This window comes from Apodemus sylvaticus, chromosome 7 (assembly GCF_947179515.1).
Source record: "Apodemus sylvaticus chromosome 7, mApoSyl1.1, whole genome shotgun sequence".
In the NCBI taxonomy this organism is placed as follows: Eukaryota; Metazoa; Chordata; class Mammalia; order Rodentia; family Muridae; genus Apodemus; species Apodemus sylvaticus.
In genome coordinates, this window is record NC_067478.1 from 34431644 (window position 1) to 34448272 (window position 16629).

At 45.0% G+C, this 16629-nt stretch overlaps 1 protein-coding gene across 2 annotated transcripts in view; it reads left to right on the forward strand.

The window, feature by feature from the left end:
• Minar1 (membrane integral NOTCH2 associated receptor 1) overlaps positions 1-15849 on the forward strand; it is a 36111-nt gene extending 20262 nt beyond the window's left edge. Inside the window, exons 2-5 of one of the 2 annotated variants that reach the window (XR_007978741.1) lie at positions 178-2521; positions 6927-7181; positions 7534-7599; positions 12692-12752. Coding sequence is in view for 1 of the 2 variants with exons in the window: in XM_052187666.1 (XP_052043626.1) it covers positions 230-2521; positions 6927-7181; positions 12692-12889 (2745 nt within the window). In the remaining variant the exon portion in view is untranslated. Of the gene's footprint in view, positions 1-177; positions 2522-6926; positions 7182-7533; positions 7600-12691 lie in introns of both variants that reach the window. The other variant, XM_052187666.1, reaches the window with a different exon arrangement.
• The last annotated feature ends 780 nt before the right edge of the window (positions 15850-16629 follow it).

The following is a 16629-nucleotide window of genomic DNA, read 5'->3' on the forward strand; positions in this document are numbered from 1 at the left end:
TAGATTCCTAGGAAAGGGATTGTGAAGTCAAATGTTGTGAACATTTGAAAGCCCCGAATCATCTTTAGTTATTAAAATGTTTTCCTTGTGTTTCTTTCAATGGTTCAGACCAATCTGGACCTAGAACTGTGCTGCTGTTTCTAACTTTTTCCTCCCTTTCTTTTCTGCTATTGTCAGGATAGAACTGACTGATGCTCCAGTGTAGTTAGTGAGTTTGCACATCTAAATCATGGAGGCCAATCAGGAAGCTTCCCTCTTTTTGGTGAAGATCTTAGAAGAATTGGACAGTAAACAAAATACCGTTTCCTATCAAGACCTATGCAAGTCGCTATGTGCCCAGTTCGATCTGTCTCAGCTTGCCAAACTGAGAAGCGTGCTTTTCTACACAGCATGCCTCGATCCCAACTTTCCAGCCACTTTATTCAAAGACAAGATGAAGTGCTCTGTAAATAATCAGCAGTCAAAGAAAATCATGGTGGCGGCAGATATCGTGACCATCTTCAACCTGATCCAGATGAATGGGGGCACTGCCAAGGAGAAGCTACCCACAAGTTGTCACAAGGTGCGCAAGAAGGAGGCATCCTTTGAGTCTTGCCGGTCACCGGACACCGAGGTGTGCAGCCCGACAGTTTGTGAGCCTCTAAACTGTGAGCTGAGTGAGAGGCCCTTCAGCCGAGGCTACCCCACAAGGCAGTCATCCAAATGCCGGAAGATGGACTGTAAGGAATGCCCACAGTTTGTCCCTGCCTCTGAGCCCAACTTCCTGTTGGGTGTTAGCAAAGAGGTGAAAAATCGGGCAGCCTCTCTGGACAGGCTGCAAGCCCTATCCCCCTATTCTGTGGCCAGCCCTCAGCCCTGTGAGATGCAGAGGACCTATTTCCCCATGAATATTGAGAACGAGTCCATTTCAGATCAGGACTCTCTGGCCATCAGCCAAGGCATCAAAGAGACCTTCATCTCCAGTGAGGAACCGTTTGTGCTTCAGTCCTGCGTTCAGAAAAGGAACATCTTCAAAGAAGACTTCCACAATCTCATGGCTGTGTCCCCCAGTTTGGTTGGTACAACTAACAAAGCAGAAGAGCCCCGGAGTCAGAAGGAGCACCACAAGCCACCCTTCTTCAACCACAGCTTTGAGATGCCTTACCACAACCAGTACCTGAATCCCGTGTATTCCCCCATCCCTGACAAAAGGCGGGCAAAGCATGAAAGTTTAGATGACCTGCAAGCGTCTACCTATTTTGGACCCACTCCAGTGATGGGAACACAAGATACCAGGCGCTGTCCAGGGAGGTCCAGTAAACAGACTCCGTGGCCGGTCAAAAGTTGGAGCCTAAACACAGAGGAAGTGCCTGACTTTGAACGTTCCTTTTTCAATCGAAATCCCTCCGAAGAGAAGCTGTGTTATCCAAATTCTGGCAGCCAGACTCCCAATTTCTCAGGCCCAGACAGGCATCCAGTTTACCTGGTGTCAAAGGATCAACAGAAGGTTCTCCCTGCTGGCTACGCAGTGAAACCAAATGGACTCAAATCTAAAGAGATGTCGTCCCCTGTTGACCTGGAGAAGCACGAAGCGGTCAAGAAGTTTAAAGACAAAAGCATCAGCTGCACCAGTGGGCAGCACAGCTCAGACACCAGCAGTGTGGGAACCCAGACAGAGCAGCATGTGCTGGACCCCCCAAAATGCAAAGACTTGTGTACTTCGGGTCAGGCCAAGTACAGTGACAGGCATGCCATGAAGCACTCGGATGATGACTCAGAAATCGTCAGCGACGACATCAGTGACATTTTCCGGTTTCTCGATGACATGAGTGTCAGCGGCTCCACAGGAGTGATACAGTCATCTTGCTACAACAGCACCGGCTCCTTGTCTCAGCTTCCTAAGTCAGACTGTGAGAGTTCGCCAGAGCATCACCTCGCCAAAATCGCCAACGGGGTCTCCAGCAGCAAGGGAGACAAGTGTAACCGGCCTGAAAACGTCCACCACTCCGAGGAAGAGTTGAAGAGCAGCGTGTGCAAACTGGTTCTCAGGATTGGTGAGATCGAGCGGAAGCTGGAATCCTTGACAGGGGTCCGAGAGGAAATCTCCCAGGTCCTTGGAAAACTCAATAAACTGGATGAGAAAATCCAGCAGCCGGAGAAGGTGAATGTGCAGATTGACCTGAACTCCTTGACGAGCGAGGCACCTTCTGAGGACAGCACCTCTCCGAGGGTCTTCCGTGCACACAGTGCCTCCCGCGGACCGAAGCTGGAGAACAGTCCCGACTGGTGCTGCTCCGATGCCAGCGGAAGCAACAGTGAAAGCCTGCGTGTCAAGGCCTTAAAGAAAAGCCTCTTTGCCAGGCCCTCTTCCAGGTCCCTGACGGAGGAGAACAGTGCCACAGAATCTAAAATTGCCAGCATCTCGAACTCTCCCAGAGACTGGCGAACCATCACATACACCAACCGGATGAGCCTCAACGAGGAGGAGACAAAAGATGCAGGCCCTGCCAATAACAAAGACTGGCATCGGAAATCCAAGGAGGTAATGGAAATTTAAGTTCTCTGGGAGCGTAGTCACAGCCTCAGACATTCCATGCAAAAAAAAAAAAAAGCCTTGCCTCTTGCTGGTAGCTGTGCCTTGCTGGTTCTTCTTCCAGAATTGGCAGGCTCAGCACATTAGAACAGAGAGGGCAACACGAGCAGGCTGTTTGTTCTGCCAAGGTGCCAGTCAGTTGGGTGGAGCTCACGCTGGGATGCTGCCTCCAGTAGACAGTGCAGTCGGGATATTGGACAGGTGGTGTGAGAAGGATTTTGCAGGAGGGGGAGTGCATCGAGGCAGGCAAACATCGCCAAGGTTATCTTCTTGTCCTTGCTGAAGTAGTGGGATCTGTACCAGGCGAGCATGGGAAGAGGCTTGCTGGTGTCCTTGTCATTAGGTCTCTTGCATGAATTTTGTTGCGTGCATTATATTACTCTTGAAAATATGAGCCCTTTCACTATAAGATGAGTAGTTTATTACTAAGAATAAGGAAGCGATTTCATTGCTCCATCAGGGAAAAACAACCAGTCATAAACAATGTCTCCTTCTCCTCTTTAGTTGCCTTTTTCCTACATAATGGTGCTCTCCACTTCTCCTGTGAGTGTTACTTTTGACCATTTACCAAAGACCTCGCTCTACCAGTGCTGGAATCCAAGCATGTGTGTGTGTTTAAATACGTCCTTGTTTTGACCTGTGGTCAAAGGGACTGTTCCAGGGACACACATCTGATCCTTACACTCCTGATAGGTTCCAGTGACTCCTCTCTGCCAGCATGATACAGTTTCAGGATTGTAGCTGGTCTTCCCGCCACTCTCAGCTTTGGTGGTCATTGGACAGACCATGTGCTGTCCTCCCAGGGTCTCTGACGACTGGGAGGGAGGAGTAGGATGGACTTCAAGGATACGGAGTCAAAGAAGAGGTGTGGGTTTGCCAAGTGAGGTTCAGAAGGACAAATTTGCAAAAATGAGTTTGAATACAGGGTCCATAATGAGAGGAAAGGGAAAATTGAAGGAGCATTTTTCTTTCTGATCTCAAAGAAGCCCTGGTATCCTATAGTACTCCCCCCACCCACTCCCGTGCCCCTATACTGCTTACCATAGATACCAGGCCCAGGCCAGATTTCTGAAATCCAGGGTCCTATATAACACTGAAAAACAGCCATTAGAGAACTCACATGGTTAGGTGATTGTATTTCCAAATCCAAGTGAACCAGCCTGACCTCCAATGCCTTGCCAAACCAGCAGGACTAGCTACACCCTTAAGTAAGATACACTTGAAATGGCTCACATCAAGAAACGACTCTGTGAAGTAACCTCCGAGACTGCCTGCCTATTTTTATTGTGACTTTTCCTCTTGGTATTCGCCACCTCTTGTTGATGATCTTTCTTGGGGGTAACCAGCTTTGGTCACTGTCTCAGCTTTGATCCAGTGTCAGGAATTGCTGAAGACCAGGCCCTCAAAATGTCCTGCCACCAGGCCCAGTTCTCAAAGTCCTTGGGTCTCAGATGATGCCCTCTCTTCCTTTGTAGGCAGTGTCTCGTCTTTGGCTTACTTGTGGGGGACTGCCGTAATCCAGCCATGTTCCCAGCTGATGAGCTCCACGTGAGCCGTGCCTCACGCATGCTCAGTCTAGCTGCCTGGGGGACTGCGGTAATCCAGCCATGTTCCCAGCTGATGAGCTCCACGTGAGCCGTGCCTCACGCATGCTCAGTCTAGCTGCCTGGGGGACTGCCGTAATCCAGCCATGTTCCCAGCTGATGAGCTCCACGTGGGTCGTGCCTCACGCATGCTCAGTCTAGCTGCCTGTGGCTACGCGTATTTACCTTTTGATTTCTCGTGCATCTCTGCCTTGTTTGCTCTTTGGAATCCTCTAGTCCAGCTTCCACATACTAGCCGGGGCTTCGGAACCTCTCCTCCATCTCCCATCTCATCTCATGGGCTGCTTCTGTGTTTATTTCCCTAAAAGAATTCACTATAGGTGTGCGATGCCTCTTGCTCTGAGTGTGCAGTGCCTCTTGTCCTCACATTCTCTGCAGATCTCCTTTGCCCCAGCAAAAAGCCTTAAAATTCTCACCCAGACTTTAGTTTTTTGTTAGCTCTCTGTCTCTCTCACTCACTGTGTGTGTGTGTGTGTGTGTGTGTGTGTGTGTGTGTATAGAGGAAAGGGAAAACTGAAGGAGCATTAGTTTTTCTGATCTCAAAGAAGCCCTTGTGTCCCATAGTACTCATGCATGTGGAGGTTAGAGGAGAGCTTGTAGCAGCTGGTCATCTTTGTCTACCATGTGAGTCCTAGAGATTGAATTCTGATCATCAGCCTGGGTAGCAAGTGCCTATATTGACGGAGCCTGAACTTCACATACTTATTTCTAAGCAAAGTGCTGTATTTTACCTCAAAGCCCACCCTGCCTTCATGAGTCTACTTGTATTTTCCCAAAATACAAGCGATGGCCATTCACTCAGTCACCTACTTAGCAAATATTTAAGGAACTGTTGCAGCCAGGCCCTGTTAGATGATCAAAGGTTTCTTCACATCATTTCCAGTGTGATTTACTTCACCTGTGCTTAGGATAAAGGTGCGAATGGCTGCTGCGGATCTCTGCATTCTCGGGCCTGTGGGTTCTGTGTGTTCCTCAAGGCCTCTTCATTCACACATACCTGGACACTTCTACAGGGACTGTGGCCTTTTCTGACCTCTAGCATTCTGACCTCTTTGTTCAGATGTACTGAGCAAAACCCTTTACTCAAACATATAGATTATGTATATACGTAGTGACTACTATCTCAGAGGATAAACTCATCGGTAGCAGGTACAAGCCTGGCCTTGATGAGATGTTCTTAGGAGCGGGAGAGTTCAAATCCTGGCTCTGTCATTTCCATAGCTGTGCAGGCAGCATTGAGTCTATCTCTTAAACTCTCTGATCCGATCTTGCACATCCTCAGTGGAGATAATTTCGGTTCTGATGCTTGAAATGTTAATGAGTTGGTGGTATGAGATGCTGCACATCTGGCACTAGGCAGAGTGGCGGATATACAGTCAGCCCAGTGGCTACCACCAAGGTTGTCCTCAGGAGCATGTCTGCCACCCTTGGCTTGTGTATAATCTGCCTATTTTAGGAGCTCTGCAAAGACTGGGAAATGGTATGTGAGCAGAATAAAGAAAACCAGTGGAGCCTTTTAGAAGCTCCTGGGCCTTGATGGCTTAGAAAATAAAAAGGAAATCCATCTTCTCGTCTTGACTTACCCAAATCTATCTCTATCCATAGCCTTGATAGCTGAGGTTTACCCGTGGCTTCGGAGCTGGCAGATGAAGTGCACTGATATGTGGGCTTCTAGCCCGCATCCAGGGGTGTGACAGGCACACTCCCAGCTCTCCACATTTGCTCATTGTGTGCCCACGTGTCATATGGTCTCCATCACATCTGCTTTTCCCTCTTTGTATCACAGAACGCTTTGCTCCCTTCCTCACACACCCAGAGCTGTGGCATTGAACAAATCCCGATGGATTGCCCTGTTTATTAGCATCATTGTTTTTGCGCCAGAATTAAAACATAAACAAGCCATTCCCCTCTGCCTTGGAAGAACTCAAAGTCCAGTGGAGGAGACAGCTATCAGACAAACAGTTACAGGTCAGCATGGCAAGTTCTGGCTGTAGGGTCTTAATAGATCACAAAGATAAACACCATCCTATTTGTGATGGGGCATTTGCTGGAGGGTCGTTTATGTGGAAGCCTCGTGGCCTCAGAATAGATACAGAAAAGATCAGAGACCCTGTTCTCAGAGGTTCGCTGAGAATAGAGAAGACTGTGATTTGTCTCGAGGCCTGAGGACATGGATGACACCGAGCCCTTTCAGACACTCCTCCTCCACACTGCTGCCCATGCTTCTTCTTTATCTTAAGTGTTGTACAGACACAGATATGTTGAGAGGGCCACCTGCACCAGGGAGTCGCTCCCCATGTGGGATTCCAGCTTTTGGGTAATTCCGTGCAGAATGACCTGCATCTTTTACTGAGTATAGGTAAAAAATGGGACAGAAAAGAAAGAGCCAAGCAAAGACTCTAAGTCTAGCTTATTGGGTTCAAAACCTACTTGAGTCAGTTCTGTGTCCTGGGACAAATAATGGAGTCTTTTTCCCCGAGCGCCATTGGTCAACTGCACAAGCAGAGTCAATTCTGGTAAGGATGGTATAAGGAACAGGTCATTAAAAACTTACTTTTACGGTGATTTTATTGGTATTGTCAGGATCAAACAGGCAGACTTTGTATGTGTTCATAAGTAGATCAGTGTGGCTACACGGGTCTCTACCGGGGCCTCCTTGATAAAAAGCTGGCTAGCTACTCAACTGCACTGCGAGACCTGATGACACCTCTGTGGCTTTTCTGGATGGATATCGTTGTGTTCTTCTGCAGGCAGACAGGCAGTATGACATCCCCCCACAGCACCGACTGCCCAAGCAGCCCAAAGATGGCTTCCTGGTGGAGCAGGTGTTCAGCCCTCATCCTTACCCCACCTCCCTCAAAGCCCACATGAAGAGCAACCCCCTGTACACCGACATGCGGCTGACCGAGCTAGCCGAGGTGAAGCGGGGCCAGCCTTCTTGGACCATAGAGGAATATGCTCGGAACTCTGGTGACAAAGGCAAGCTGACAGCTCTGGACCTGCAGGTGAGTCTCACTGGTCCTGGGTGGGAGGAGCCCAGTCATGGGCTATGGATGATGTCAACCTGGCCTCTCTCTCAACTTTTAAATTCCCCGGGGCCCTACCATGGATTTCTGAACTTTAATACACCAGAGAGCAGAGAGGTCGTTTTTTGTTGTAGTTGTTATTTTAAACAAGGGGGTTTATACCTATTTGTTTGTAAGCCTTTAACGATGAGGGTACTCGATTTATGTGATTGTTGGCCCTCTGATTTGCTAATGATGCTTTTAAAACCAAGTGCAAATGCTAATCTTTGCTCACAAGACCTGAGCCAAACTGTTTAATGAAACACAAGCTGATCTCTCCCTCCATATGTAGCACGTGGGATAAGCATGTTTATGGGAGCCAAGCTATGGATTATGTTTCCATACGGAGCCACCCCAGGTAAGAGTCATTCCTGGAAGGTCTGTGAATGCCATGTGGCTAGAGGGCATGCGTTTTTGTTCACCCACCACAGGACTGGGTTTTGGCTGCACTTTTTATTTTGGTGGGCAGCTCTAAGTGGTTCCACTCACAGCACGTCTGTCTCCACATCACTGTAAGGGACTCACCATGGCCACCTGTGGATTTTGCTGTGTGGGCAGCAAGGCCATAGCACTGAGGGAGTGAGTTCTCCCCACACAGCCTAAGCATTTGAAATATGGTTGCTGATAGCTCTGCCTGTAGGCTCACTAGGACCAGGCTCTCGTGTCATGGCCTTGCTCCATACAAAAGAGGGTATGGGAGGTTACAGCATGTGGCAGAGAAAAAGACACCGGATTTGAACACCATCAAGGCCTAATCCAAAGCTTCTTAAGAACAGGGTGTGGTCTGGAACACTTACTTCACCTGCATTATATGTATATACATACATACATACATACACACACATCATACACACATCACACACACACACACACACACACACACACACACACACACACACACACACACACATATAACCTGGCACTGAATAGATATTGAGAGACATGGCACTCAGGATTCAGTGGATGCTAGAGTCAGTCAATTTACTCAGTGCTTTCCACATCTATCTCTTTGTTTCAGCAGACACATTTGTCTGTGAGGCAGGCACTACTATGACCACCTCCAATTTACCAAGTAGGAAACAATGGAAGCAGGAAGCTCAGTGAATTGGTCCAGGTCAAATAGGTCTAAGTCTATTCTGGATGATAGGACAATAAGTCTCCTGTTCTTTCACTTCTCTGCTCTCTGTAGTTTTCCTCTTTGCTATTGCTAGGAGTTTAACAGAACTTCATCTCAGACAAAAGGCTTGCAGTCACTCTTGCATATCTGGGTTCCTGAATGGTAGCAATGTAAGGGAGCTCTGGCCCAGTCTTGGGAAAGAGGTCTGTGGTGGCAGCTGGAGCATTTTAAGCTTCCCTTACCAATTGTACCCTATGTATATAATATCTCCATGCATACTACATAGTATTTGTCCCCTGGGGCTGCTGCTTCTCCTGTTGTCTTCCTGGTAACAAGCAGGCTAGACCATGTCGTGAATCTCCCACAAGCAGAACTCTGTGCAACTTTGCTGTATGTGGTACGTCTTAGATCAGTGTGCCTTAGAAAACACTCAAAGTTAGAAACGGCTCAACAGGTTGTAACAAACAATATTTCACACTGCTCTGAAGGTGACTTTGAAAGCATATTTTGAAAGTATAGGCAGAGAGAAGAGAGAGAGAGAGAGAGAGAGAGAGAGAGAGAGAGAGAGAGAGAGAGAGAGAGAGAGAAGCGATTATGTATTTACAAATACATGCAATTTGGGTATGTTGGTGTTTTATAAGTATAAAGATAAAATTAGAAATAATAAAATGAAACTAGACATTTGGGTTACAGAGCTTTAGGTGACTGTATGGTGACTGTAATGGAAGACTGAGACTCCAGCCACGTGTTCTGAGGGGATAGAGCACCCATTGCCTGATGTGTTGGTAGCAGGGCAGAGCAGCCATGGAGCCAGGTGGGGCAGTGAGCCACAGCTTGTTTGCATTGCTTAGCAAAAATTAGAGTGCTGTTCCAGGTTAGCCTCGGAACAGCTTTCTCAGGTCCATTTTGTCCACATGTAAATCCATTGGTAATATCCACGGAGTGGGTAGGCACTGATGTAGGCCTGGCTTTCATCATTAATTAACAACTGAGTATGCATGCGGGTGCTGTCCCTGGGAACCTGGGGATTACCTCTCTGTGCCTTGGTGCCATTGCAGCTTAAGGTTATTGGAAAAAAAATCTAATTAAAAGTAGTTTATTTCATGGGCAGACTCTTAACCTCTAACAAAAATGTAGATAGCTATGAAAAGAGGCCATTTCCTTTTGCCCATGATGGAGAGAACGAAGCACCAAATCTGTTGTTCTTTATTTGTGCTGCATCCTTTCTGGGCCAGTGTGTGGAGAACTGGGGACAAGAGCAGCTTGTTCAGCCATAATGGCCAGCGTGTGCCTTTGAGGCTGTAAGGCAGGGAAGGCTGCCTGTCTAGCCTTCCACCTCAACCTTACCTTTCTGGGCACACCATTCATGTGTCAGGTCAGGAGTCCAACAAGACAGGGCCATCTTTGGATCTTTTCTTCCTTCTTGAGTGTTTCATCATTTGGCAGGTCTAATTAACAACTGATCATGTGTATGCTGTCCCTGGGAACCTAGAGATTCTCTCTCTGTGGGGTGGTGCCATTACAGTGTGAGTTTTTTTAGTCAGGGAAACTGACAGGGGAAAGTAAAGGGTTTTCATGTCCGGGAGAATAAATGGGGCCTAACTCTCTCTCTCTCTCTCTCTCTCCTCTCTCTGCCCCCTACATCTCTCTCCCCCTTCCCTCCTCTTCTCCTCCCCTTCCCCCTCTTTCTCTTTCTTTCGTGTGTGTGTGTGTGTGTGTGTGTGTGTATGTGTGTACATATGCATGCACACACACACACATGTAAACCTATCTTTACATAAGTGTGTTTGGGTCCCTGTGTATTAAGGAGCTATAACACAAACACACAACACAGATTCTAAACAGTAGAACTTAGTCACTGTGGAGCTGTTTAGGTCAGCTTCAGGGACAGGCTTCTGCATTCTGGTAGTGGACACTAGGACCTAGGGGTTTCTTACAATGACATTTATGGGCTTTCCCTACAATGAGAACATTCTGGTTTAACTTTGGGGTATTGTGGGCAGCTAGCACCAACTTCTGCCCCTCTATCTAGCTTGCAGAATGTATTAACAGTGTTGAAGTCAGCCACTGTAAGTTCTATCCTCTTGCCACTATACAGTGTTGTCCAGCCTACCCAAAGTAGTACCACAGTGGCTCCAGATTATCTGTTAATGGATGGGCCTCACTCATTTGATAACCTTGTTTTTGTACATCAACCTTAGCATTTCATACAGGTTTTTACATGCCATTAAATGTTATCTTCATTTGATTTTACTTAAGTGATTTAAAAGCAGAAAAACCACTTTGAGTTGGAGGCCAGCTGGAACTGGCCTCAGTCCACATTCTATGGGCCCCCTCCGTCCCCAAATATATGATGGCTATCAACAAGAGGGAGATGAAATCTTGAGACTGAATGGCAGTGGGTTGTCAGCCCCTTACAGTAAGCAGATGGCATGCCCAAAGGGATGATGGGAAGATGGTTCACTGTAGATATGATGCCAGGTTGAGGACCAGCAATAACCACTGTGATATTAGCACCAAAGAGGGAAGAGTTATTGCCTTTCTTGAGTCTGAAGGGCCAAAGGCAAGTAGCTGCTTCTGAAACTCTTATGGAACATTGTCCCAACCCACAGGACAGTCAACAAGGTCCCTGGAACCACCTAGGGAAAGGCGAGAGACAAGAGACACGAGAAAACAGACAGCAAGTCTATATTCTGATCAAGCTGTCAATCTTTAATTTTCACACAAGGCGTTATAAAGGCAAGCAAGCAGGTGTGGGGAAGGGTGAAGGGGGAAAGTCATTGTATTCGAGGAACAATCTCAGGGGGCTAGCATCATTTCTCAGGAACAGTTTCTCAGAATTGTCTCTCAGAATCTCAGGGAAGATTTGGCAGGTGCTGTAGGAACTTGGCATCATACTTCGATCATGAGGAGGTGAGGTGGAAAGGAGTTGCTATAGTAACCTAACCACAGGTGAGCTTCATTTGTTTGAGCCCACTCGGGTGAGCTCTGTATGTACTGACCATCTAGCTTACTCGGCTAGTTTTTAAGCTAGTACATTTCCTTCTAAAAGCAGCCTAGAGAAAGCAGGCTAGAAATGGCTGAGAGGAGAGGGTTTTGAGATCTCTGTGAGAATGGCTCCTGGCAGCACAGAGCTCTGCAAGTTAGACTCTGGTAGGAGCTCAGCTGTTGGCAGATGCAACTCAGTAGGAAGAACTCTGGGAGAACCATCACTCCAACTTTTCTCCCCTTGTTTTCCTTGATTAAGCCCACACTGCAGCTCCAAAAGGCACAGAGCAAGATGCAGAAAAAAGTAGCGAGCAGGGCAGGGGGGACTGAGAAGCTAGTCACCCCTGCCCCACTAACAGTTGTCATGGTGACCTTTCTAAGTGTGTCAGGCCTGGGGTGGTTTGTTTTTTGGTTCTCTCTGTGTAACTTTAACGTGCTCGTGTTTATAAAACACAAACAATTCAAGAACCTTTCTCATAAAGGGTGTGTGATTTGTGATTTAGAGGTTTAGGTGTCCTCGCTTGGGACTGCAATATGTTGTTGCCTTTTTGTGTGTGACACATTATTAAATGCTTGCCATAAAACAAGAACACAGCTTTGCTTCATGGAAATAGATGATAGTCATCAGTGTGCAATAGGGTTCATGGGAAATGTAGGTTAAATATGATACTTCTTCTGCAGACAATACATTAATCCTGGGTAGGCATTTGTTGTAGGAGCTGGCTTTGGGGGAAGTGCCACTGACTATAGAGTCATCACCAAGCTGGATAGGGACCGTCTGCTATGAGTCTGAAGTCCTTGACTTTGAACAGTGTTCTAACCTGCTCTTGCAATTGCTTGAAATGGAAATATTTTACATTTTGATTAAGGCTGGAGGTGCCTTTGATTTTTCAGTAAAAGTTCTGAGAAATGAGCTGACTGAAAATTACAAGACAGTCTTGATTTGAACAGATCTGTTCTTAGAGGCTTCTGGTAGAAAATATTTTTCAGTGACTTTTTTTGTGGGTTTTTTTTTTTCTTTCCTCACAGTAGAGGAAAATCACTCTTGGTCGCATATCCTTGAGGCTGAGTCTTGTCTTGGCCACTTTGTTTACTCATGTAGAGATGACCCCTGGGTTCCCCTGTGTTGAACCCTTTGTGTCAGTTTTAGTGAGGGAGGAGCCAGTGTAGTCTGTGAGGTATGGAATGGGTCCCTGGCAGCCTATTGCTGGCACAGGTCTGATGGCGAGCATCTTACTATGCTGCAGACAACTTTTAAGTGCTCCAGGCGTAACAATCATCAGGAACGTCTTAGACCTGGTTTCAAGTATTAACAATGCTTCTAACATCTTCCTTTTGCTTTTAGACCCAGGAATCTTTAAACCCAAACAACTTAGAGTACTGGATGGAAGATATTTATACTCCAGGCTATGATTCATTACTAAAACGGAAAGAGGCTGAATTTAGACGAGCCAAGGTTTGCAAGATCGCTGCTCTTATCACTGCTGCTGCATGCACGGTCATTCTTGTCATTGTTGTGCCGATCTGCACGATGAAGTCCTGAACCTGCGGACTCAGCTTTATACGCAGCTCCCAACTCCCAGTGTCTTTCTCCGTAATTTCCAAAGCTGGTCCCACTGTGGCTACAGTCTGCTGGAATAGAGACAAAAATCCTGGATGTTTTTCTACAGCACTGAAGGTCATTTTCAGAGAGCATATACTCCGGAAAGATATCTGCCTAGCTGTTAAGCTGTTAAGCTTAGACATAGCTACATTCTGAATATATTTCCAAAAGTACAATATCATTTTCCACAAAAGGAATGCCATGGATTGTCAGTAAATAAAAAAAATAGATTCTTTCATTTGGATGATGAGTCATGGTGGGCATTAAATTATACAGAACAGATCCAATACCTGCTCTTTGAAGGAGCTGACTGACATGGATACAATGATTAAAAAGACAAAAAAAAAAAAAAGGCTAAGGGATGGGATCTGTTTCCTTAACACTCTAAGTTTGTTGCTGGTGATGTGACTGGATGTGTGTCCACAAGAATGTGGCTTCTCTTTGGACTTTTGTCAAGGGCTATTGACTTCCATCATGCCCTTCTGTCATTGTCTGTAGATCTGAATTGCTGCAGCTCTTGATAGCAGCTTTCTGAATCTTCTTCTTTGGCCCAGGTAAGAAGGAGCTGTACTTCCAAGCCAAGCATGACACACAGCATCCTTTTTGTAGAACGGGCGGAGATACTCAGGATAGGCAACCTTTCAGTTGTCCCCAAAATGATGTGGGAAAGCTTGCTGGTTGGGGTATGCTCAACATCTGAAGGTCACAGCCGCCCTAAAGGATCTCTGGTTCTAGTTCTGGCATGTGGCTTTGTTTCTTAAATTTTTTAACTCTTGGTGGTCCCTGATGCTCTATTCTGAAGAATTTGGAACTTGTCCTTGTGCCTTGAAGAGCAGAGATAATAGTGACACTTAAATATTCTAACTATAAACCATGTTTTCGGCCCACCACTGGTACCAACCATTTATGTGACTTTTAAAGAAGGATTTTGAATGTTATTCAATAACGTGATAAAGGTACCAAGGTCTCCTCAACTACAACAGCATTTACTCCAGAGTTTTAAATATTTGTCAGCAGTGCAAAAAAAGTATCTATTTAATCATTCATCTATCTATATGTCTAAATACCTGAGTTTCATATTTTTGTCTTCACTAAGTAAATATGGAGAGCAAGATTTTTCCAAGTGTAAAAGAAGCTGTTGTAATTTTATTAGAGTTTGATCTCTGTTCCCACTTGATTGGTGCTTTGACCATAATTGGGCAGAAAGACTCCTTATCAACATCTGTGTCTAATGTCTTACAACAGATTAAATAAATAATGGTTGTCAGAAGCTAGCAACCTTTGATCTATTTAATAATGAACTGAAGTGTACACACATTTTGGTAGTAAGAATAATCACTTTGGGAAGTTTGCACACTTTATGCAAGTGGAATCTGAGAAGCCTTTAATTTCTAAAGCAATAGGAGTCCAGCATCCATCCTAAATATTTCCAAATAATGCTGAGCTTGCTGCACCAGATCCTGTTGTCACTAGTGAAGAATGGTCAGTGCATTTCCTAATGCTAACAGATGATGGATGGATTCTCCCACCTCTAGGGGGGCCTTTGTTCTTAGAGGTCTTCCTGGTATCTATTTCTATTGATATGTTTACTAATGGTCTTCAATTAGGTGACTAAAACTTAAGCCTTAGAATGGAGGACTTGTCATTGAAAAAGAATGCATACATATACACATATACATGCATGTATTCAAACATACATATACATACATACATACATACATACATACATGCCTGTTGTCAGGAGTTTAGTCTTTTGTTGCTCTATTTTTAGATCGGGCACATCAAATAAGGTTGTTTATTCACTCCATAAAGGATATTAGGTTACATCCACTTGTAAGCAATGACTCTGTACCACACTATGGTGTAACCATTCTGCCCCACACCACAGATTAAGCTATCAAAGTATCAGAGAGAGCACTTTTCAACTTTTTGCTCTGTGATTTGCTCAACAGCTGAGATGTACTCTTCTAGGATAATAAAGGATCTTGTCAAATCCCAACCTGACTCCTCCTTTTGACAGGTGGGGTTATGGAGGCCAGATGGCTCTCCTGTGATGAAAGTGCTGACATAATGAAGCCATTCACAGTCCACTCATTGTCACTGCCCTAGGGCAAATCTCTTCTAATGGGCCCTATGTGGGTCATATGACTATAAGCCTAATTCAAGAATAGAAGTGAATGAATTCTGTAGAATTTTCTAATACCCTTTGCATTTCTTGGGGAGAGAGTCAAAGAAATCCAATCTTGCTCTAAGTCCAACTCAGTGTTGTCCTATATTGAAAACAGGACCCAGACAATAAAAGTGAAAGTAAGGATGAAGGTTTTCTCTGGAAAGGGGCCATCCTCAGGTAGGCGGAACCAAGTCTGGCACTGATGAACGACACCTTTGCCATGTTTATGAGCTCATGGATGCCTGAAATCTCAGAATCCATAAAAGATTATGTTTATAATTAGATTTTTTTCCTTTTAACCCCAACTTGATTTTCTTATATCCTAGACTCTCCCTAGTTCCCCTAACCCCTCAATATTCATAATGAAGCAAGACAAAGTTCACTTGACAGAAAAGTATACATCTCTCAGTATAATATGTTTCCCTCATCTCCTGTTGCAATGCAACAGCCCTAAGGCAAAGATGACTGCCTCTGTCTTTATAAAATGTACATGTTACATACCCAAAACGAAAGTCACTGCATGCAACAAATTTACTCCATTTTTGTTGGCTTGCTTTCCTTCCTTCCTTCCTTCCTTCCTTCCTTCCTTCCTTCCTTCCTTCCTTCCTTCCTTCCTTCCTCCTTCCCTTTCTCCCTCCTTGTCATCCCTCTATTCTGTCCCCCCTTTCTTTCTTCTCTCTTTTCTTTCTTTCTTTCTTTCTTTCTTTCTTTCTTTCTTTCTTTCTTTCTTTCTTTCTTTCTTTCTTTCTTTCTTTCTTTCTTTCTTTCTTTCTTTCTTTCTTTCTTCCTTCCTTCCTTCCTTCCTTCCTTCCTTCCTCTCTCTCTCCTCTCTCTCTCTCTCTCTCTCTCTCTCTCTCTCTCTCTCTCTCTTTTCTTCTTTTTCTTTTGTATTTAAATAACTAACCAGATGACTTTACCTCTTGAAGGGATTATTTTTCAAATGTCTCTAGCCAATGATGAAATTCAGAATCATTTCATCCTTTTTACTGATCTGAAATTGTTTTGAACACAGCCTTGTAGAAAAGCAATCACCAATCAAAAGAACTTTTCTGCTCCCTTCTATCAGGCATTTTATTCTAGCACTCCCTTGTTTAAGCTACTGACACAAAGAAACCAATCACATATCATCTGCTGCCAGCTAACCATAAATTGTTTATTATTTTAGGGCATGCGTCCATGTGAATAATAACTGCAAGGCTAGCTTAATAGATATGATAAAACAATCAGTGTTCTGAATATCTGTACTATTGTTGCCCTTGTCTTAATTCCTTGTCAGACATAGGCAATGTGCATTTTGTGAACAGTGACATCTTATCTGTTTGTTTATATTTTTGCACTAAGCCCTTCTGCTAATGGTCAAATGGTATGAGAATTTATAAATGTTGGAATTCAACATATTTCCTATTATTACTATAGCCAAACCTACAAGAATATTGTGGTCAATTGTGTGAATACCAAATCATTATATACTCTATATTGTATTACAGAAGTTTGTATTTTAAGGGAAAGA